The sequence below is a fragment of the Pyxicephalus adspersus genome, chromosome 1 (genome assembly GCF_032062135.1).
Source record: "Pyxicephalus adspersus chromosome 1, UCB_Pads_2.0, whole genome shotgun sequence".
NCBI classification, from domain to species: domain Eukaryota; kingdom Metazoa; phylum Chordata; class Amphibia; order Anura; family Pyxicephalidae; genus Pyxicephalus; species Pyxicephalus adspersus.
The window spans coordinates 119635633-119659404 of NC_092858.1; the positions used below are offsets into that span (position 1 = coordinate 119635633).

Here is a 23772-nt window from a genome sequence, read left to right on the forward strand (position 1 = left end):
AAAAGCAGATCAATATTAAAATGAGTAGGTTTGAGGCCAGCTAATACTGCGAAGAAGACTTCACAGAAAATGTGGATCCTTTGTGTATCTTTGTAGCAAGTGAGAGATCATTGTCACTAAGATTTAAAATCTACAGGTGCATGGAACTCATCAAGGCCTCTGATGATAGGTATGGATTTGACTGCAGGACAACATTAAAGGAAGAGCAGTAGTCAAGGCGAGAAGAAGAGGTAGGCAAGATGAAAACAAGATAGTTGGAAAATGAGGTAAAAGGTCGGGAAAAGAGCCAATATTAGATCAACTAAGTTATAAATTAGGTAACAGATTAGAGTTATCACAGGAATAGTTTACAGACCATAGAATAATAGATATCTTTTCTTAGGTGTAAAGACGCTGCACTGAGCCAGATTAAACCAATTGCGTGACTGATCTAGAGCTAAGAAAAATGCAGAAACATGCCAAAAAGTATACCGGCTTTAAACATTGAGTGGGTATGAGAAATGGATTTGTCTACAGACATTGCTACAGAAAAGCTGTAGTCTCAAATTTTTATTTACCCAGGAATATACCTGTAAAATGCTAAACAATACTATAAAGAAGGTGGTTACAAAATGTGCACTAATATATTATTTTATTTGTAAATCTTCAAAACAGAATTCTAGTTAAATACACAAAAAAATACATTTATATGGCACAAACTGCTTTACATACCAATGGATTTACTCTAATCTCATGTCTCTGATCAAATATAGTTTCATGAAATCTACCTCAATAGATTGATCATTTTTTTATTTGTTGGATTTAGATTGTAAACAGATGGATGCAGGTAATGTAAAAACTGAATATAGTGTAAAAAAAAATATTATTACCCATTTGGTAATAAAAATTGGGACTTCAATAAAAGTCTTTAGTTGACTATACTAGGCAGCTCTTCAAGGTATCAGAATGGAGGGTCGTGTCAAAAATAAAACACTTTGAAATATGTTCTGTTTTTTACATGTGTTTCACAATTGGGGTTTATTCTTTCAGTGTCAAGCACTATGGATCAGTATTATCACAGCTCATTCTTTGTCTTAAGAGCAGAAAGCTGATAGAAGAAGCTGTAAAACTAAGCTAGGCAATAGTAGAGTATTGGAATCATGGAAAGCATAAAAATGGCTGAAAGTAGTAATGTGTGCATTCTATTTTTTTTGTATATATATATATATACATATAATATATATATATATATATATATATACTATATATAGCTGTTTAGATGTAGTGCATCTTCTTTATGAATTTAGTACATGCAGGTTGCAGATGGGGTCGTGAAAACGTACTTTCACCATCGAAAGAATTCATGGTTGTCCCAACTGCATTCCTAAGGAAGGCTTTATCTATTACATAGACTTTGTTTTCTTGGTTCGTAGTAGGTTCGAACTCTTACTGAACAGCTGTGTACAATTGCTGTTTGTGTTGGTTAATTTAGCAATTAGTGATTTAGCATGAATAATAACTAGCAGCAAGGTTTTCATAAATAGCAAAGGGTGAACTCAATAAATCTGTCAGATGTAAAAATAGTCCCCTTTAATAAATTTTCTAAAAGTGTGTCTTCTTGAGGGAGCATGACGTTTGTCATTTCCTGAAACTCAGGAAGAAAATAGGGGTTTTCAGTGTCTGCCTACTGTCATTTTAGAATCTCCCATCTGTTTTTCCACCTATTGCTAGTGGTCTGTTTACAATATATAAGATATTATACAACTATTACACAGGAATCACACATTTCCTAGTTGGAATAATGAAATAGGGTGAAAATTATGTGTAAAAGTTGTCTGAATGTTGTTTGAAAACATTTTTATTTAGACAACTGAGTATGTTAATAATGCGATTAAAACAATAGCTTTAGTAAATCCCTATAGATAAGAATGTAAAAAAATGATCTTACAGAAAACTGTCAGAAAACTGTTTTTTTATAGCAGCAAACTATATATATATAAACATATATATATATGACAATTTTGTCAAAATGCATGTCAGTTAACAAAGTCTTTGTCATAGTTTTCATGCGAATTGACAAACTGCATCCTTGGACAGGACCTGAAACAATTCTGAAGTCTGCAAAAGAATTACCACTGAAAATGAGACCGAGTTTCATTAAAGTGGGACAGACACTACCTCCAAAGATAAACAATTAAGTAGTGGTCAGAGGTAATATTTGATAGCAGTGATATAAAGCAAAGGAAATAATTAGGCTTTATAATAAATTAAATTCTATTATGTCTTGCTCAAGCTAAAGCATTGCCTTGCTCTTTGACAGGAGTGGCACGTGCCCCCATGGGTTTTACAGTCCCGGATACTTGCATTTATATACTGGACCCTACGTTAACAGTACCACACTGAAAAGTCACATTGTTATAGACAAGTTATAGGCACTATGCTGCAATAAATATTTCACCTCTTCAAATGTTACATGCCACCACCAATTTACCAATCTGTATCTTGTTTCGGAGGATGGATTGTCATTCTTTCATAATTGCTTCCCATCTTTGTTTCACCTACTCTGAAACCCAAAAAATGTTTGAATAACCCAATACTCAAAGGTTTAGAAAGGTATCAGGTACCCTGAATGCCTATTTGTGACTTCATCTTCTTTTCCCCTAATGAATAGGCCTCCCTATTGGTAAATAGCCTTCCCTGCCGGTTTAAAACATTGACGAATAAAAGTTATGTTTAGCAGGTTTTGTTTGTATTTACAACATGCTGAAAATAATTGAAGTGAAATATTTCTGCCACCTATGTGAATTTAAAGATATGCCCAACAGCTATTTTACTATTTTACCTTAAAATCTATGTGTCAATGTCATGTGATCACAGCTTCGGTTGTTACTAGTTTTAAACAACATTGCCTGCAGGGCCCTAACACCACAGTCTTGCTCTCCTCTCTCAATTCCTCTCTTATAGCTTCAGGTTGTAAACTCCAATATTTCAGAACATCCAAATATGTTTCTGCATTTACCAATTAGCTTCCAAAGTGGCAGACGTCCAGGAAAACCACTCTATTACATGCCCAGAAGCCCAACTGACCTTGAACTTACAGTTGCTGTTTTATACTGTAGTAATATAAATTCTGATTGGCTGCTATGTTTTATTGTGTTTTGCACATACCTATTGTGCGTTCATCTGCTTAAATGATTACACACAGGTCATTATTAGAAATGTTAAGATTTATTGTGTTATGAGAACTGATCCCCACGCAGGTCTCATGACAAATTTACAGATCACTTGCAAGCCTTATGTAATAGAATAGATTTAAAAAAAATTTGCACAGGGACAAATCCAGACACTGAGATCTTACTTTGTTGTGTTTTTCTGTGCGCTGATCTCAGTCTCCAGCTAGCCCAAATAATAGCCGAATGATGTGACACAGTAGTATTCAGTGCAGTTTTAATATTTTTCCCTTTGATGGAATTATGTTATAGTCTATAAAAATAATGTCTGCAGTTTAAATTGGTTATAAAAAAGACAAAGTATCAACAATGGCCCAAATATTCCACAGATAATACCGAAATTGGTACAGCTTTTGACATCTGAAATGATAACTCTTTGGAGGTTTTTCTAAGTAATATCTCTTAACTTGGCTGACTGGCTGTTACAGTTTCCTTCTCCCTCAGACAGTAGTGTTCTTTATCTTGACTCACTGAGAATGTTGAATGTCTTTATCACAACTTATTTTAAGTCACCTGTTAGATAATTCTCTGCAAAATATACTGAGTGAGCCAAAACATTTCAGAGGAGGACATAAAGGATGTGGTCCATCAGAAGTGTCCTGGGCCCCATATTCTCACGGTCTCCACATCTGGCACCCTCATTGGTCACTTATCCGTAGTCTTTTGGCAGAAACTTTGCTGCTGGTGTTCTGTTTCTCCTATAATGTAAATTTTGATTCTCCATTCTTAATGCCTTCCCACTTTTTGACTTTTAAAAACCCTAGATGTTATTTTACTTTTGCTTTCTCACCACAGCATTGGAAAATGATAAACACAACACAGGTAGGCCACGAGTTAAGGACATCCGACATACGGACGACTCCTAGATACGATCGGGGCTTCCCTGCTCACTCAAGTGCAGGAAGGAGGCTTGAATGGGGGGAGGAGAGTGGTTCACATGACTTGCAGAAGAAGTCTGAGATGTTCTGCAACCTCTTGTAACTCTTTAATGATCAAGACAAACTCTGCAGCTGTTTCTTTTTGCATTTCAAAGCACAGCTTACTCCAGAAGTTAATGAATGTCTAGGCTCCATAAAGTTTTTCTTTTTTGTGATTAACTCACAGGATTGGGTGAGGATTTTATACATTAAGTGACACCACCCTGCCTAATATTATATGTTGAGACAAACATCTGTCCTAAATGCATTTATTAAAATTATGTACCTGTTCCGACTTACATACAAATTCAACTTAAGAACAAACCTACAGCCCCTATTTCATATGTAACCTGGGGACTACCTGTACTGCACTCTGATGTACCCTCTGACTCTCCTCCCATGGGCATACTCCTACAGTCATCATATTAGGACACCTCTTCTGTAAAAACTGCCTTCAGACAACCCCTCCAGACTCTTTTTCTGTACATATTATTCACTGGAATCTTCTTCAGAACTTTACTGTATTTTCTGGGAATGCCTCCTCAGTCCTCTACTCCTCCACAATCCTTTACTGCACATGCAACCTGTTAGCAAATCCTTCACCACCGCTCTCCTGCACAAACTTCCAGCTTCTCTGTACTTCTCTTTTCCACATAAATCCACATACAATTACCTCTGCACTCTCTCCTACCCCTGAAATCCTTTCTTGTACATTGTTTTCATTATCATCATAGCAATTTTTTGGAATTAATTTAAAAATATACACAGAAATAAGTTTTCCCTGGATTTTACCATAACTTTATAGGCTGAAATACATTAAGCTGTTTGAGCTGAAGGCAAAAAAATGACTACCAGAATATTGATTTTTTTCCAAATATTGCAGGGATAGTCCCTATTTTGCACTACGTCTTAAATGCATAAATTCATTCAGATAAGTCCCTGCTTTCATAGTATTATATTTCAGACATATCCATGCACACACTGGTGTCAGTTTTAGAAAAAGCCAATTATGTCTTTGATTCTGAAAGGAAAGTGGAGCACTTGAAAGCTCATGCAGACACACAAAAAAGCTACAAACTGTTTGCAGAACATTTCTCAGAAACAACTGCAAAGTAAAGCTAAATACAACTAAAGAACTCAATAAATCAATAAAAAGACAGCACACCCAGAGAGGTAGAAAGTAGAATAAAATTACAATTACCTAATCACACTAAATTCACTCTATATAGTTCTTCAGCTTTTATGGCAGATATGTATGCTATGTGCACCCCTTTTTAATGAGAAAGCTCACAGCTGAAAGGTCAGGTAAGGCAGGATGGGTGTTGATATTTTACAATAAACATATCCAACATACGAAGGTTCAGGTCAAACACATAATATTCTCAAATCAGAATTAGTGATGAGTGATCTTGTTTAGTGAGGCTCAATACAGGTGTTCATTGCGAGCCTAATTAGGTGTACCTTAGAACTGGCTCTGGCGAGAGGCCATTTCTTAGATAAATATTGAAAAGCCTCACAATCAGCTGGTAGTTATGGATGGTACTGTCTCTGACAACAACCATTTACAAAGTGTTCACCAAGGTAACCAGCCAGTTGAGAACCACTTGTTGGGGCAGCTTCACTGCTTACAAACTTTCACATGTTTGTGAGGTTGGGAAGCAACAAACAACCCACATGCCCCATGAATCCAAGTTGTGGCAAATTTGAAGGTCATCCCTACTTAGAATATACAAATGGCCAAGGAGCTTGAAATGCCTCTGGTGCAGTACTAGAAATGAAGTCAAAATTGGTGCGAGCGTACAAGATTCGATCAATGGACTAACAAAAAGGGTAATTCAGCCTGTTAAGACTTGGGAAGTTGTCTTTCTTAGTTACTTCAGTAGAACATAAAGCAAGTAAAAAGCTTTCAAGAAAAAGATACAGTTCTTTTCAAATACATTAAAGACTGTCCATATTCATCTCTAATATATCAGGTGGGATGACTAGTAGTTGACCGAAGAAGGAAAAGATTGTTTTATGCTTTCAGTTCATCTCACAGGAAGTAAAAACAATACTGCACTTTTTAAATATTTGCTGAATAAGTTCTTAGCTTAAAAAGTAAATGAGTGCAGTCACTATAGATAGATAGATATATACATAGATAGATATGGTGGCTGGATATATATGCAGGCAGCCAATTTATATTGTTAGATTGTTAGTTGATCAGCTGTAATGCTTCAGTGACAGGATTAACATAACTACAGTAAATAAACTGGATAATTTATTTAAACAATGATAACTCATTTTAATCCTCCATCCCACATATTCCTGTTTCTGCCCCTTCCTTGATTTTTGATAGGTAGATAGGAGGTATAAAACATCATTACAACTGAAAAACTACTTTTTTGCCAAGTGAATATGGACTATTAGGGTCACTGATGGGATGAAGAATGGCATGAATGGTATTTTTTGTAGATCAGGGCCAGGTCTGAGAAAAGATAGACTAAAAAATGCTAGAATATATCCCAGATATTACATTTGTAAGTCTATATTGAATAATTTATACCTGACTAGACATGCTAAAAGTTGTAGTTCTTCAACAGATGAGGACCTGTAGAATGCCCATTAAACAGTCAAATTGTGACTTTAAGGTCATGCACTGTATCAGTTGCACTAAAACCTGGAATTATTAGTGCCCTACCGGATTAATGTTCTTTGGCAGTGGACTGTTCACTACAATTTGTGTTTATTTTACATAGAAGGGAATGCCAGCGTCAGATTAATTTATTCACCCAAAGAGCCGATCTCCCGCACAGAATATGATCTAATTTCATTCATTTACAGGAAGCTTACGTCTTCATCTGTACAAGGGATCTGCTTTACTATGACACAGGCAATTCAGCTGCTGCAGGGCTTAGGGCTATCAGGTTAAAATGAAACCTTGATTTAACAGTGCAAACAATGGAAGAACTAAAAAAAGTTCATGAGTGTTTTGGAAATAATTCAGAGGGTTTTAATATATTTCAAATGAAATCAATATTTTATGCTGTGTAAAGAATCTTTTTATCAAAGCTGTATTCATATGTGTTTGATTTTTTTTCTAAATTAGTTTTAGCAGTTGTAGGACTTTATACTACTTTTAACAGTACTATACTATCCTCAAAAACACCATCATTACAACTGCATTGTGGTAAAAGCAGGTTACCATACCATAGTTTATTCAGATAATAAATTAAGGGTTCTATCTATAAAACAGGGAATCTGGCATTCCCTCAAACATTCCTTAGTAGGAATCAAATTACTGAAAGACATGGACTTGGATTTGAGGGAAAGTCTGATGCCCTGTTTTCTAAAAGTTTACATTATAAGCGCAAACATGAACACAATCATTTTTGTTTTTGTAGAAGTAGTACTAAATTTTCCCTACTTTTAACTTCTAGTAGTCTCTGGGGGGAATGTGGTGGCATAACTGATTGCAGTTAAATATACTGTAGATAGATTTACTCAGTTCTCCAGGAGACTTGATTTTTCTTGAGAAAAGAAATGTGGAACTCCACAAAAACCATGGTCATCCTAATTGGCTTGACAGGTATGACTACATAGACATGGCATTTTGTTAATTCCAGTACCTGCTAGATGTCAGAGTTGCAACTATTTAGTTACCGAACAAAGTTACTTTCAGTGACTGAGGTCCTATACCTCCTCCTGACTGAGAATGGATAGGTAAAAAGGAAGGCATTCTAAAATATCCATACCAAGTTAAACCAGATACCTAATACAGGGGCTTACACCTAATGACTTCACCTAAACCTGTATAGAGTCATGCGAAAAAATTAGGACACCCTATGAAAGTCTTTGTGTTTTTGTAAGATTTTTGGACATATAGATATTTAATCTCAATTTTAACAATACTGGGAGATTTAAGTAATATAACCAAAACAATTACAACTGAAGAAAAGACTTTTCAAAATGTTCTATAAAATAGCACACAGGGGTATCACATCAGGTGAACATGATTAGAACATTGTTACTCAGCATTTTGAAGGAGGTTTGCCCTATTTAAACATCACAAGATGAAGAGAGTGAGGGCTGTCCAAGGCTTTTGGAAAAAAAGATTGTAGCAGCTTATAAACCTGGTAAGGGATTTAAAAAGATCTTAAAAGAATTCAAAATCATCCATTCCACTGTCTGGAAAATAGTCTACAAGTGGGAGACTTTCAAAACAGGTCTGGCTGTCTAAGCAAGTTCACTTGCAAGAGCAGACCGTGAGATACTAAAAGAAGTCTCCAAAAACGATGTCATCACACGAACTACAACAGGCTCCTGCTACTGTTAGAAAGAGACTGCACAACTTTAACTTGAATGGGAGGTGTGCAAGGAGGAAACCTTTGCTAACTAAGAGAAACATCAAGGCCAGAGAGAACATAGACAAATACCAGGACTTTGGAAATAATGTTCTACAGATGAGTCTACCTCATACCAACTGTGAAGCATGAAGGTGGAAGTGTCATGGTTTGAGGATGCTTTGCTAAACCAGGACCTGGCCAGCTCACCATTGTAGAACCCATCATGAATTCTACCGTGTATCAGAGGATGCTTGAGGAACATAGAGAGACCATAGAAATGGCATTGGATTATGCATTCCTTCAAATTATTGGCTCTAAAGACTTAAAGGCTATGAACTGCACTAAAGGTTGTTCCTTTTTTTCCCAGTGGTGAAACTGCAACATTTTCAGCCAAACATGTGATTTCATAACTTTGTGAATCCCAGAAATTCTCAGTGAACCAATGGTATTGGTAAACTTGAACCTCATATCAAATCCAGATTTATTATGTATAATAGATTATTACAATAGATCTGTATTTAAATATCAGATGGGTTTCCTTTAAGGTATTTGATGTGTATGTTATAAGGACACAACAATTTTAACTTTATTTCCTAACTTAGACCATTGTTTTATGCATGGTGACTCAGATTTCATTACTGTTAGTTTATTCATTCTGAACATTCTGCTGAACAGCCACATACCACATGACAGAAATGTCACTAGTACTGGGAAGATTAACACTAACCACACTGATGACAAGTGAGAAATGCTTAGCGTGACACTTTCGGCTACCGTGTCAAGGTATTGTTGCAGCTTGTTAAAGCAATTGCTACAAAAAAAAAACTGCACTGTACTGTTCACTCATATGGTGTAAGTCACTAAAAAATCTAAAATCTGTTAAAAAAAACCCTATTGCTATAAAAAAACTGTTTAAATTAAGACATACCGGAGGAGGAAGCAGGAATAATGGGTATGGAATGTTTTCTTTTATAGTTATGCCTTAGTGTAAACACACTTCTGTAACAACATGGTTGATTTACCCTCAGTCAATCAGATTTACACCTTTAGGAAAGTTGCTGTACTACTTCTGTGGCTAGGCAGGGTTGCTGATTATTGCAGGAAATACAAAACATCACGGCTAATCTACAATCTGTATTAGGGCTGGGGGCATAGCTACAAACCAGTGGGACCCCAGTAATATTTTAAATTTTAATGCTGCCCCCCTACACACACAGGGGCATTACTAGGAATGGAAAGAAAATCTAGTAAATTCTTGGGAACCCTCAGTGGAGTACTTTTCAAGAACCCCAAAATTTTATCACAGGGAATTCAATAGTCAATAAGCATGCAACAGTCAAATGAAATGGCAATGATTTAACTTGGGAGGTGTTTTAAAGAATGTTTGAAAAAAGATCTAGGTAGGTTTGTCTTTTCAATCAGATGCAACAAGTCAACATGTATGTGCTTTGCCAACACTCCCCAATTATTTTTCTGCTTTAGCTAAGTGCTTTGGTTATGGGAGAGCATTAAACCTCCCCCCTGCCATTGCTCTACCAAACAGTCACTAGACCTAAGCACTAGTGGTGGTTCCAACTAAAAATTTTGGGGGTACATTGTGGGCACAATAACTAACTGATGAGGCATGTGACAAAAAACACACACCAATAAACAATAACAGCATGCATTATATATGCACGATCACTCCTATCAGGCTATATGGCACCATTATTTTTAGTAACCATGCCATATAAAGTTGTCTATCTATCTATCTATCTATCTATCTATCTATCTATCTATCTATCTATCTATCTAGTATATATTATAGAGGGGGAACTGGTAAAACTGGTTTATTAGCAGCAAAAAGGGGATATTATCCTTCCGCTAAATAAAGCAAAGCTGAAAGTTTTTATAACTGCTCATGTCGTGTACCTTGACAACACATAATGATAAAGCAGTGTATTTTATTAATGACAGATCTACAAAGCACTATACTATAGTAATATGATCCTTTAAAAAGCTTTGACTTCAAACGCATTGACAAAAATGGCTATCCTGACAGTACATGGTCCCCAAATCGGCAACTTTACAATACACAAGCTACAATCAATCAAGTGTTACTGACCTTTTGCGCTCTTCTCTTGTCAGCCCTCTGATTTTGATGATAAATTCGGCTGAAATTAGACACAATGACAGGCACAGGAAGGGCAATCACAAGGACCCCACTCAATGAGCAGATGGAACCGAAGATTTTTCCAGCTATAGTCTTTGGAACCATGTCTCCATACCTGTCCAAAACAGTAAGAGATAACAACGGTTATTGTTAGTGTTTCATGTACATCTCTACCGGAGTCTAAAGTTTTTCCTTTATTTCTTTTATTATATGTGATCAAAGATATAGTGCAATGCTACCCATTCTATAACAACAAGTACACATGGTGTTGATGTTCAAGGAAAAAGGAAATGTCATTTAGGCGATGGTGGATAAACTCCAAATGTTGTTGTTTATACAAAGAAAATAGATATTACCTTAGCTAGTACACAAGATATAAAAATTATACAACAGAGATTGTACAATGTAACAGCCTATATATTTAGACAAAAAACAAAATGCTAGAAGTAGGATAATATCATTGATATAATTGATTTGACACAATGATGTCTTCTGTGAGCTTGTAAAGGTCCTCAGTGGGGCTAGTAAATGGATTGGAACTTCAGTTATTTAGATTTAAATAAAATGCTGACTGACCGAGATGATAAAAAAGAGCTTCTGTTGTAATACTCACCGAATCACTGTCATATCCACATGTCACCTCCACATACCTAATGCTTTGGGGTCCAACTAAAATTTGTCTTGGCTGGCTTTAGTTCGTTATTAGGTTCAGTGACCCACAGTGATTACTGATTATCTGACCAGGGCAAGATGGAGATTGACTGGTTTGAGTGGGTTACTGGGAGCTCATTATTAAAAAGGGTAATTTACATGTATGGTTGCACTCCTGGTTTTAGGGCAGATGAAGCATAAAAGAGATGATCAGTGGTTGGCAGGCCCTTTAACTATAAGTGCAACCACCCATTCAAATTAGCCTTAAGGTTAATTCTTACAGAAATCAGTCTCAGGACTGGTAAACTGAATATAGTAATTTTTATTTTTAGTTTTACATACACTACAACCTTATTATTCATGTGTTATTTATGAAAACATGAGAGAAGATACCAGGAGCACCAATTTATACAGTTGACTTGTAGGCTAGGACACAATGACATGTACTCTTGACACAATGAGACTGACTATTTCAATGTCAAATACATTTTTACCTAACACTCAAAATATTTAATGGACTGTTTTCTGTGTCCCTTAACACAGTGACACAGCCCCTGAATGAACTCATGATATACCTTAAATACAAATATAAATCTGAAACTATCCTAAATTTGACAGGATTGTTATGATTCATATATAAGCCTCTCTCAATCTTCTCCGTGTGTTCAAAAGCTTTAATTAAAAAAGACAATGCCTCTAACGGAATAATATAATGCATGCTAATCCTTCTAAGAAGCAGGCAAAATCGATGTCAGAAAGGTTAAATTGGGCTTAGTTTGAAATTTATGAACTGTTAAACCTTTCTACTTTGGAAGTCAACAATGATTAACTTTTTAAATATTAGAAGGATATATATATAGAGAATGTTGTGGCAAAGGTACAACCCTGGTAATTCATGAAGCAAAGTATTTAATAAAGCCCCACTCCGAAAAATTGTGTATGCTGATAGCTATACGCACTTGATACATGTAATGAGAATGACTGCATTTAGTATATGCATTCTTTTTGTATTTGTTTTATATTTTTAAGGAAAATAAAGTCCTGTAAAGTAGGTAATTTCCTTAAGCACACATATTAGTGTTATAATTTTGTCCCAACAATAGTCACTATCAACATTTTTGACCAGTTTAATCTGCATATAGGCACCAGCCATCAAAAGAGGATTGTATTAGCAACATACGGTTACACAAAACCAGTACTTTTCAAAAAAGTGGTCTATACATAAGAATGAACCAGCCAGGAGGTCTATTGCACTTCGACAGGCAAGTCTTGATATGCTGGAAAGATACAAAGTTTTCTGCTGTAATTAAAGCTGAACTCCAGCCTTAACTTTAGTTTTGCACATTTATACAGGCTTCTCTGTTGTATGAAATTGTTGTATTTGATTTCACTTTATACTGTGAGCTCAATGTGTATTTAAAGCTGCACCAAATCGGAGTGCCTCATTTCCTAAATGGAGGACATCCAGCAACATCTAGCTCTTTTTTCCCCATCCTTACTGTCCCTAACCTGCCGATTTCAATCATTGGATTTTAGTTCTTTGTTAATTTACTAATCATGGAAGCTTAGCATCCGATATAGACATTACCCAAGCAGATCTGTATGCTAATACAGACTGCCATCCACCCCATTAAGACGTTTTGATATTTGCATTACTCCTTCCAAGAACTGGCCCACTAGTTACACATCTGTCTTTAGACAGTACAGCAGGTGCTATGATGTTACATTGAAGCTATCTACAGCACACTTCCAACGCCAAGCAAAAGTCATAATCTGCCACCATTGCATAAAAAATAAAGAAAAACTCTAGTGATGACATCACTGGGTCTAAAATAGGATTTGTAATGAAAAGAGTTTTAATTCAAATATGTGATTAACATATTATTGAGGAGGGGAAATGAGAACCAGGGAAACCAAAACATAAGCAGATTACACATTGTTGCAAACAAAATCACATGTATAAGTATGTACCCCACAGCACTATTTCCACTTTCATCTGAATTTTTTTTTGAAAACATATTGTAGCAATTATCTATAATAAACTGGACCTATTTAGCAGTGTTACAAATGTTTCAACACTCATCCCAGTAGCCTCTCGTTCTAATGGGGAGTTGTTTTAGGCGTAAATGGTTATTATTATTAATATTTTGGATTCACAGACGTTATATTTTTGGCCACAATTAACAAAAGCTATCATTATATATGGACAGCTAAGCATTTCTATTGATTACAGATGCAGTTTTAAGCTCCCAAAGTGGGCACATTTTTGTTTTCTTCTGTTTACTGCCCGCTTTAATTACAGGTTTGGAAAGCGTACATCTCTGCAACTACAACACCTAGTGAGAGCAGTCATCATTATTTCTACTACGGCAAAGAAGTAACTAGTAAGCAGAAAGTATATCTAAAAGGCCTGAAGCTTTCTATATTTTATTACTGCTACATAAAAGAGTTTTATGGTTCCCTGTGCATACAAAATTGTATATAATTGAAATGGCAAGTGTTGACAAAACAAATATAGCAGTATGATATCGGTGCACTTTCTCTGAGCAATGTTCTACAAACTCTAAAATAAGCTGCAAGCCAGTTATAGCTATTACCGTGTTAGTGGATAAAACACAAGTTGCTCACCTAATCTCAATGCTAAGGTTGTTTTTTGTACATAAACTGATTTATGAAAGAAAAATGCAATGATACGTCAATACAAATCATGGAATTATGTTAAAGCATCATCTCTATAATAGAAATTATATACATGAATATGGAGATTGATAATGTGATTACATAAATGAATGAATTAAAATCAGAGTGTTCAGTAACTTTCAATGAATGGACAGAGCTACACCAGATCAGCAGAACACATAGGGGCTTAAAATAGGATCCGTTCTTATAGGATCTGTCCTTTTTAATATTTACCAAAATATTAGGAAAGAACATCATTGCAGGATAATAGGAATCCATACAGTATAGAACTTATTAACCTCCTCTAATACTTGCAAGTTTGCAAATGTTTATTTCTTGAAGTCTCACACTTTGCACCCCTATCTAACTGGAACACACATTTTTGTATGTGTGCAGATTTAAATATTTTTAAGGGAAAAATCGCTTGCTAGGGTTGTTAGCCATCGTTTTAGCACATGGTGGTATATGGTAGGCAAAATGCTGAGACTTTACCTCTCACTACCTACCAAAGACAAATTCACTGGAGTTTCCTGATGGTAGTGTCATCAAAACTTGACGCAACTAATACAAATTTGTAAGAAACACCATGACTAGTGGGTGATTACTAATTAATAAAACAAATCCTAGATCCTAAAACAACATCTTTTTACCATGGAATAATACAAATGTGGGTATTAGGCAAAACCATGGTAATAGATATGGTATATGTATGATGTATGTTTTATTATGTTTCAGTTTCAGGTAACAGGGAAAATTTATCAGTTTTAAGACATGCTTTAAAATTATTATTATTATTTTTTTTAACAAAGTCTCTAAAAATGACCATGTTCGTTATACTTAGGGCTCATTAATTAAAGGAATACAGAAGATTGTTGCTTGGAGCTATGAGGAAGATGGATCCAATAGAACAAAAACCTACAGAAATAGGAATAAAAACCCATGAGGAAGAAACTTCTGACTTTTCTGTCTATGTTGGCTGCAAGAGCCAATGCTGGAGGGCATGTTTCTGTCACATATGCCATTGATCAGAGACAAGCAGTACTTATCTCCTTGACAACCTAGGTGCTGTAGCCACACATACTAAAACAAGAATCCTTGCAGAAGCCATATATTTCTACATACTTATTATGTTATGTTGCATACGCTTTGGAAGCTCTTCTCGTAAGCCCCAATGGCCTCGAAATAAAAATCCCCATTGGAGTTTACACCCCTTCTTTGTAGGGTCCATTGTGCTCTTTTAAGCTGAAGTGCTTCTGATGCTATTGAAGTAAATATAGATATAGTTATAGTTTTTAGCCACTGTAGAAACTATAAGTGTTATAATTATTTAGTACGTGTTCATGGACAACAGTAGCAGACATTTATTATAATCTGTAAACAAATACACAGGGGGGCCACAGGCTGCTTGACAGCTCAAGAAACTACTTTTGCCACCAGGTCCAGTGAAAATGTCAGCAAGTGCAGGGAAAACCCTTAAGGGAAGGGTTTCGAGAAAACTCTGTTGAAGTAGGTAAACAGAGTTGAGTGGTAGAGGTAAGGAATATAAAGCTGAGAAGCGCAGGTGAGAAGCAGAGGTGAGGGATGTGTACAAAGGTAAATCGTGTGGAGGTAAGTAGTGCAAGGGAGGGGAAGGGATGAGGATTGCAAAGCTAAGCCGTGCTGTTGAGATGCAAAAGTGGATGATGGAAGACTGGGTACTGAGGTCAAGGGTGTAGAGGTGAGATTTGCAAGGCTAATGCAGAGTTGAGCAGAGGTGTAGAGGTATGCTTTGGGTTCAGAGGTAATGGTGCAGAGTTAAGGGGTGTGAAACAGTGCCAAGTAGTGGCAGAGCCAAGTAGTGAAAAGTTGTGTGCAGGGTGACTGGGGCAGAGCTAATCAGTGCAAGAGCAGTGCATAGATGAACAGATCTAGGTGGTGCAGCGGTGATAGGTGCAAAGCCAGGTGATACAAAGCTGGGTCCAAATGGGATGCAGAGCTGCTCTTTGCAAGGTTGGGTGCAAAGAAGGGTGGGGCAAGAGGGGTCCAGAACAAATAGGTGAGTGTGGTGGATGTCTGGTGCAGAGATAAGTGATGGACAAGTATGTAGGGAGGTATGCGTGTACAGAGATGAGCATTACAGAGGGGAAAAAGAACAAGTGGTGCAGAAGTTGAGGTAGAGGCAGAGGTTTACTGGGGGTAGGAGATTTTTACTATGGGTGGGAATTTTTGATTGAATTCCAGCACAGGAATGCAGTACTACTGGTATACATTTGGCCCCAAGGCTATATAATTAAGCCTATTTAGGTTTCTTTCACTGTCAGCACATTGTGACCACATCTGCTATGGCGTGTACCCACTGGAAGTGTAGGGGGGGGGGGAGATTAAAAGTTTTGTTGGGGTGGCCCACTATTTGATAGTTATGCACCTTACGGCATGTTATGGTTTTAAGCTTCTTTTAATTTTAAACGTTTTGAGTTGTGTAATAGTTATCATTATAATCATTTAGAACTAGTTTGCGTATTATGTTACGGTTTATTGCATAAGGAGTAAACAGGTAGGGGAATAAGGGAATACAAATCTGTTTTCCTGCATGGTGCTGTTTATGTGACATAGACTGAGCATGTGTTAATTTAAAAGAAACAACTTAAAAAAAGGGAAAAAAATGACAAATCTGTTCTGGTAGACTGGGAATTACATAAAACTCTTACATTTTATACATGCATGCAAATTTAAGCGCTTGTTAGTCCTCCTCCTCCTCCTCTTGAAATGAATGTTAATTTGCACAAACACTGAAGCACTGGCCTATTTATTAGGTCTCTGTGTTAAAAACTGCTTTTGAAACACTTTAAGATTCATAACCTCCTACTTAAATAGCCCCCAGTATAAGCATACTAAATATGTTTAGGGAGTGGCTAAAATTAGCAAGGTCACTGCCTTTGAAGTGGATAATTCCCAGTGTTGGGTCTAAATGACCTTGAGTCCTTTCATCTCTCTGTGCCTCAGGAAAAAACAGTTATACTCCTGGGCCTCTTATGTCTGTAAAATTCTCTATATAAAACTCCAAACAGCACATTTGCATTTTGCCCTGTGCTTTGCTATTAATATATTTTTTATCTGTTCTCCAGGGAAGCAAAGCCGACTGACCTAATTTATTGCTCTGTACGAGCCTCCCTTTCAGTTGCAGCTCAAGGTTGGTTTGAACAGAGTAAGAGAGAGACCATCTGCCCACAATGCCCCAGGGCAAGGAATCTGGAGAGAGTGGAAATACAGTGGCATGAAATGGCAAAGATGCCAACTCAGAAATAATGTTTGGAGTACACAAGTCTGACAGCAGTTATCTATCTATCTATCTATCTATCTATCTATCTATCTATCTATCTATCTATCTATCTATCTCCATATATTTGTATCTATTTAGCTGTGTGAATACCCAAGCTTGTATATGCTCAGCTGTAAACTGTACATTTTTAATAGTTCTAAATCCTAGAATTGCAGCACAATTGCAGTATGTATCGGTAGCCCCAGTAACAGTGGGACACACTCCCTTACCAACAATTTCAGGCTTTCCTGTCTGCTATCAAACCATTCAAAAAGTGCCAGCATTTTCTGCAGTGTGGTGGCAACCTAAATCACTTTGGGAAAGCAGAGGTGGGGCATAGATGGGAAGGGCTCCTTAGGCAATGAAAAAATGAACCAGTCTTTAATTGTCATAGGATTCTAAGATGTAACGTCTACAACAGAGTTGGGTGTAATGGATGGGACAATGCCTAAAAATGTCATACATTGTTTGTCAATAGTTAAAGGTAACCTATGCTGAAATACAAACATTGATCTTTTTTTTTTTAACGTTCTTGCTGGAATAAATGCATAGAGTTAAAAAAAAAAGGTCTCAAATAACCTTTCCTTGATAAGATTTTTCCTTTAGATTTCCACTAAGAAGCTTGGCAATTGACCAAGTGATTACTGTTAAAGGATAGAATCTGAGATTATAGTGGAAAGTCTCTTTAGAAGACAGCATGTCCCTTAATGATTTTTCTTTTGATTAGGTAACTACCTTGGCAGAATGTCTGGAACAGTTTACTTCCTAGGAAATGTAAGTGTTTTAACCTTTCTTTTGCACTATTTGTCCATCCCAGTGGGGGCTGATTTGCTAAAGGATTTTGGGTCGTTCACTTAGCAAAGTGGATTACCGCTCTGCAAGGGATAATTGACTTAGGTCAGTAGGGCTAAGTTCAGACAGGCAGTAAAAAAAGGGGTTCTAAGATGGCTCAGACACTTAGCACTTTGCCAGCCGAATGACTTTCCCAGCTATTGTGGGGGTTCTTTATCAAGAAGCATATAATACTTTACAGTGGGTGGTAGGAAACTGCTCACCACTGCAACCATTCATTCCTTGTGGGTGGCCTGGGGTAAGACACTTTACTGTAAATACTTAGTGTAAATTAAATGAAGCTCTGCTGACTTCAACCACCCAATCCTGTGCAAGCAAAAATCATTCTTTTCTTACACTTTCTTGGATATCATGAGATATTTTGTGCAAAGCGATTTTTTTTACCACATTTACTAAGCGTATTATGCCTTGCAGCATGAAAAGTCTCTTTGCTAAGTAAACTGCCTAAACACATTTATTAAATCAACCCCTTTGTGTCATAAATTAAGAGTGCCTAAAAAAATCTAAATATTTATTCACAATCTACAATTCTTTTACAACCCATTCCTTATATTTTGGGTAAAGAGGAGAATTTTTTTTAGCTTGGTGAGAATTTTTCCAGACCATTTCTGAAAGATTTTCTTAGATTCTAGTTGTGTGTAATAGGGTCCCAGGGGTTTCTGCTAAGGGTAATATTAGTACAAGACATCTCCCAAACTCAAAGAAAAGTTAGCCCAATGTATTTCACATTGTGTAGTGTCCATGGCCAACCAATACATTTAACCTTTTACAGAAAAGCTTGGACAGTAATTTTTTGCTTGGGGGAGTCCTTAAAAATGCAGGTTTTTTGCTTTGACATTACTTTGATCATTATACTGCTATATTGCGAGATTTGCCACATCAGATTACATTTGTGCACTCTAAACTACAATCTAAACCAGTGGTCGCCAACCTTTTTGGACCGGCAGACCACTAAATTTACCGGCTCTGGACGGCGCATGTGCAGGGAACCAGGTGTCACTCAAAGGGGAAGAAACTTCCCCTTTAGTGATGTTATGATGCCAGAACCCGCCCACTCTCCTATCGCAGGTGGAGCCTGTGATGGGAGATTGAGAAGGTTGTGTCGAGAGACACAACCCGCCCACTTCCCTGAGCCTGCTGCCCGTATAGGGGACGTAGTCCGTGGCTCTGGCCAGTGCACACCCCCAGCGGTGTACTTCTCCTGACCCTGCTCAGGGGTGCACTGGCCAGAGCCATGGACCACCAAAATTTTCTTGCAAACCACTGGCGACCGCTGATCTAAACTACCTAAAACTTTTGCACAGTAATGTAGCTAATATCAAAGAGACTCTATGGCCTTTATGTATTTTCTTTGCAAAAATAGGTTTATATATGTACATACATAGGTAAATGTACTGCAATTATGTGACATCCATTTGCCTTCTTTATGATTGCTCATTCCACTTTTTAATTTTTGTACCTTTTTTTTCAATTTTCATAATTAAATTCCCAAAATTCTACAGTGTCAACTTTAAAGCTACAGAGTCAGTCAACCAAAAAATATTTTTGTCACAGGTGGATCTTTGCCAGGGCAGGCTNTAATTTATTTTCTTTATTAGATACTCTAACTTTGAATCCTTAAATTTGTTCCTTAAAGTGTGAAAACTCTTCATCGGGGCCATAGCAAGTGTACAGACTCAGGAACTCAAGTATACATATCTTACAATACAGTTTGTGAGAAAAAAGAAAACTCAGGTTTGTTTAACTTTCTAGAACCACCAAAACCTGAAATATCATTTTGAGACAAATGCTTGCATATTTTATTAGTTTGTGTGGATTTGAGTGTTTGAAGATGCTAATAAAAGAAATTTCATTTTGATAATACAACACTTGACATGAGATGAATCTATGTAGAAATCAGCATAATTTTAAATTGCAGGGAGGTACATCATTCATTAGATACTCATGTAAATGCATGGCCTTATGTAAACCTTTATATGAAAAAGAATAAATATGCCGATGATTTCCTTTAATAACATTAAAAGTATGAGCAGAGCACTCCTTTCTAATCTTATCACAAGCATCTGCATTTTGCCTGTGTTGTCTTTTACCTCGGCTGAGCTACAGAGTTGATCAACAGAGGCCGCTTTGATCATAACTTCTTACATAAATGAGTTGTAACTGAATGAAGTTGCGGATCACTTTGAAGTCTCTTTATTCTGTGCCTCATTTATGCAGAGTAACTGAACTATCATCCCACAGTGGGCAGATTCCGCTAGCAGGTAAGGGTCTAATATTTCATGATGCAGATTTAGCTTTGTAGCTAGGTAATGTCTTTATTACCATTTTTTCACTTTGCTGCATCATTTCAGGAAGCTAATTTGAATGTAAAAATCTGTGAAATCAGCTACACCACAGGAGCTGAGCTGTGCTGCTCACAGCTTTTATCTGTATCAGAGGTTATCTATCATTACATCAAGTTCCCAGTGGTCATTTTTCAGGAAAAAAGTGATTGTATTCTTCAATGTTAAATAAAAACAGAAGCAAGCTAGGTTTATAAACTTATCCTTATGTCAAAGGATATAAAAAAAAACATAAAAACGTATCCTTATGTCAAAGGATAAAAAAAAAACATAAAAAACATCCTTATACTAAAGGATAAATAAACCCAAGAAAAAATATATTTCAGATTACCATTCCTTAGATGTGGTGACTGCAGTAGTTTTTCATTTGTCAGGCTAAGATCATTATCATCTCATTTTAACAAATACAGAAAATACCTGTTGATCTTGCCAGAAATGCAGAGTCCTTGTCACTTCCTGTGAGCAGAAACGACAGCTAAAACATTTGTCTTTTTCTTGCGTAAACTATTGAACCCATCAGTCCACTATGTAGTGGGGATGAATAGGGGCAGACATGTTGGAAGTCCAGCAGTGTCAAATCAAGGCTTCAACCAATAAATACATTGGAGAAGTGAGTGTAGCCACTTTTGGACAACCCAAGGCTTCAACCAATAAATATTAGGGAGAAGTGAGTATAGCCACCTTTGGACAGCCCAAGACTTCAACTAATAGATTTATTGAAGAAGTGAGTGTAGCCACTTTTGGACAACCCAAAGCTTTAACCAACAGATACAATAGAGAAGTGAGCGTAGCCACTTTTGGACAACCCAAGGCTTCAACCAATAAATATTAGGGAGAAGTGAGTATAGCCACCTTTGGACAGCCCAAGACTTCAACCAATAGATATAATGGAGAAGTGAGTGTAGCCACTTTTGAACAACCCAAGGCTTTAACCAATAGATACAATGAAGAGGTGAGTGTAGCCACATTTTACTTGCAGACAATGTGGACGCAATATAGAAATTATATTCTGAATGCAATCAATTCACAGATGTGTACCTCTTACAGTCTCTCTAATGCTAGTTGATTTATTGTAATTTTTGAATGTTGTTAGTTCAAGGTATTCAAATCATCTGTAAATATTTTTTGTTTGATAAAATTTGTTTAGATAAAATGTTGCACTTTAGCATGGGCACACTGGAGCTGCACACCTGGCCTGAATTAGTAGTATTTAATTAAGCTGGAAGCATGTGTTTGATCTAAGGTGCCTGTAGCTTGAACTGTTAAATTGTGTATACGTGTCTACGTGTTTAAAACCCAGCTACACTCTGTACTAAGAGCCGCTTATCTGGCTGACGATCCTGCACTGTGCGCCACCACCTATTTATTGTGTTCAGCAGCCTCGCTTGCAGCAGGACTTTAAGGAATTTGTTGTCTGCTTTCTGCTCACATCTCTTGATTCCCTTAAGTCATGCATCCTCCATTTGAGATATACCTTTTTTAGTATCCTCAGCACATACTCTGAGACTGTGTGCAGCTAAAGGGGAATGCTGCAATATGTGTTGCTGCTGCCAATGAGCAGAGTAGTCCCTGAATTCATCCTGCCCTGCCATTGGCTGCTAGGACTTAATAACTTCTTTGCTCACCAGTTGCCTGTTTTATCTGGGCTGACCTGCTACTGGTGTGTTTATCTGTTGGATTTACTTTTTCCTGACCCTGGGATTGTATGTTGCCTGAACCGACCTTTGCCTGTCACCTTGACTCTGTCTTTACCTTTGGATACTTTGTTTGGTGGACTGAATCCTGTGTTTGATCTCTGGCTTTGTTTTTTAGACTTCCTTTTCTGAACTTTCCTGTACTGTGTTATCAGTTGGCTCCTGTTCCTCTGTCAGTCCTTCCCCAGATGCCATGCTTTGCGCACAGAAGTCTTGGGGTCAATCATGTGCTGGGATAGCCCAACTAGCCCGCCGAGAGGAAGCACGAGCTTTCTATAGGTAAAGAATGTAGATAAATAAATGTAGATAAAGAGTTAGATAAATAGACTGGCGTCAGGTGAGCACTGCTGCTAGGCCAGGGTATTATACACTTGAATCCTTGTTTTGTGATATCTCAGGAATCTGCCACTTCTGGTTGTCTTTGATTATGACTTGTTTAATAAATAAAGGTTTTAGCAAATACCTTATACCTGCTGCCTGACCTGACATTTTCCCAATATATGCATATTTAACTAGTGTCACCATCAAGCTGCTAAACTGGGATACTGGGCCTGATTTATTAAAGCTCTCCAAGGATGGGGAGGATGCACTTTCACCATTGAAACTAGGTAATGCAGCAAACCTGGAATGAATCTAGTGCAGGATTTAAAACGTTTGCTAACAAATGGCAAATTACTTTTAAGAAATCGGTTTCAGGGTTCCTGGATCACCCAGTTTCACTGATGAAATTAAAGTGTATCCTCTCTAGTTTTCCAGGAGAGCTTTAATAAATCAGACCCATGGAACACATAATCAAATAAATCCTTACCTCAATTTAGGAGTTAATGGTCACTGTATGCTATATATATTCCAAAGCTATTATCACGATGTAAAATTCATTGCAGCTCTTTCTTAGTTGACATAATCACAGTTTTGAATACTTTACAAGTTAGGATGTCATCACTGCATATTTTGACACTCTTACTGTGCTATTATGAGATGGTGAATACATAAGTAACATTAAAAAAAATGAAGAAAAGAAACATTAGGATAAATTTAAATCAATTTTTACACATATGTTGGTAGAGATGAAAGAGTTGGTGGAGTTGTAAAAAATATTTGTTGTTCCCATTTATTTGCACCACCAATTTTACTTAAACATTCAGAAGTGGCTAGACTAGGCACAACAGTATAGTTTGCTACATACAATCATAGTAATGGTCATCATAAAATGTGCTTGTTTAATAATTTAAAGTGAGGGAAAAATGCTAAAAGTGTAACCAATGTGTTTGGACCGCATGCTCCAAAATCGGATATTCCTGGCAACTGCTGAGACATACTTTATCCATGGAGTTTGTATATTGTTGTAATGTTTGCTTAGATGTTCTTGGTATTTGGATAGTAAGGTAACGTGTATGTAACCAAATGGACCCTAGCATGTGTGCCTGGCACTGACGTTCTTTGCAAACTGTTCAAAACTGTTCAAAACTGTTCAAAACAGTTCATTGCAAACTGTTGAAAAAATGTGAACGCTCTAAATTTGAAAAATAAATTATTTCATGTACATTTTATTGTAGTAGAATACCCTTTGAACAATGCTTTCTTTGAGGCTTACTAAACAAACAGACTTAGATGGCTGTGATGTAGAAACATATTTACCTCAACAGAGAATAA

General features: G+C 36.8%; 1 protein-coding gene across 3 annotated transcripts in view; it reads right to left on the reverse strand.

Moving 5' to 3' along the window:
* Positions 1-23772, reverse strand: part of KCND3 (potassium voltage-gated channel subfamily D member 3) — a 277087-nt gene that overhangs the window by 38839 nt on the left and 214476 nt on the right. For all 3 annotated transcript variants that reach the window (XM_072425644.1, XM_072425634.1, XM_072425652.1), the window contains exon 4: positions 10556-10718. In XM_072425644.1, the coding sequence (XP_072281745.1) occupies positions 10556-10718 (163 nt within the window). The remainder of the gene's footprint in view (positions 1-10555; positions 10719-23772) is intronic.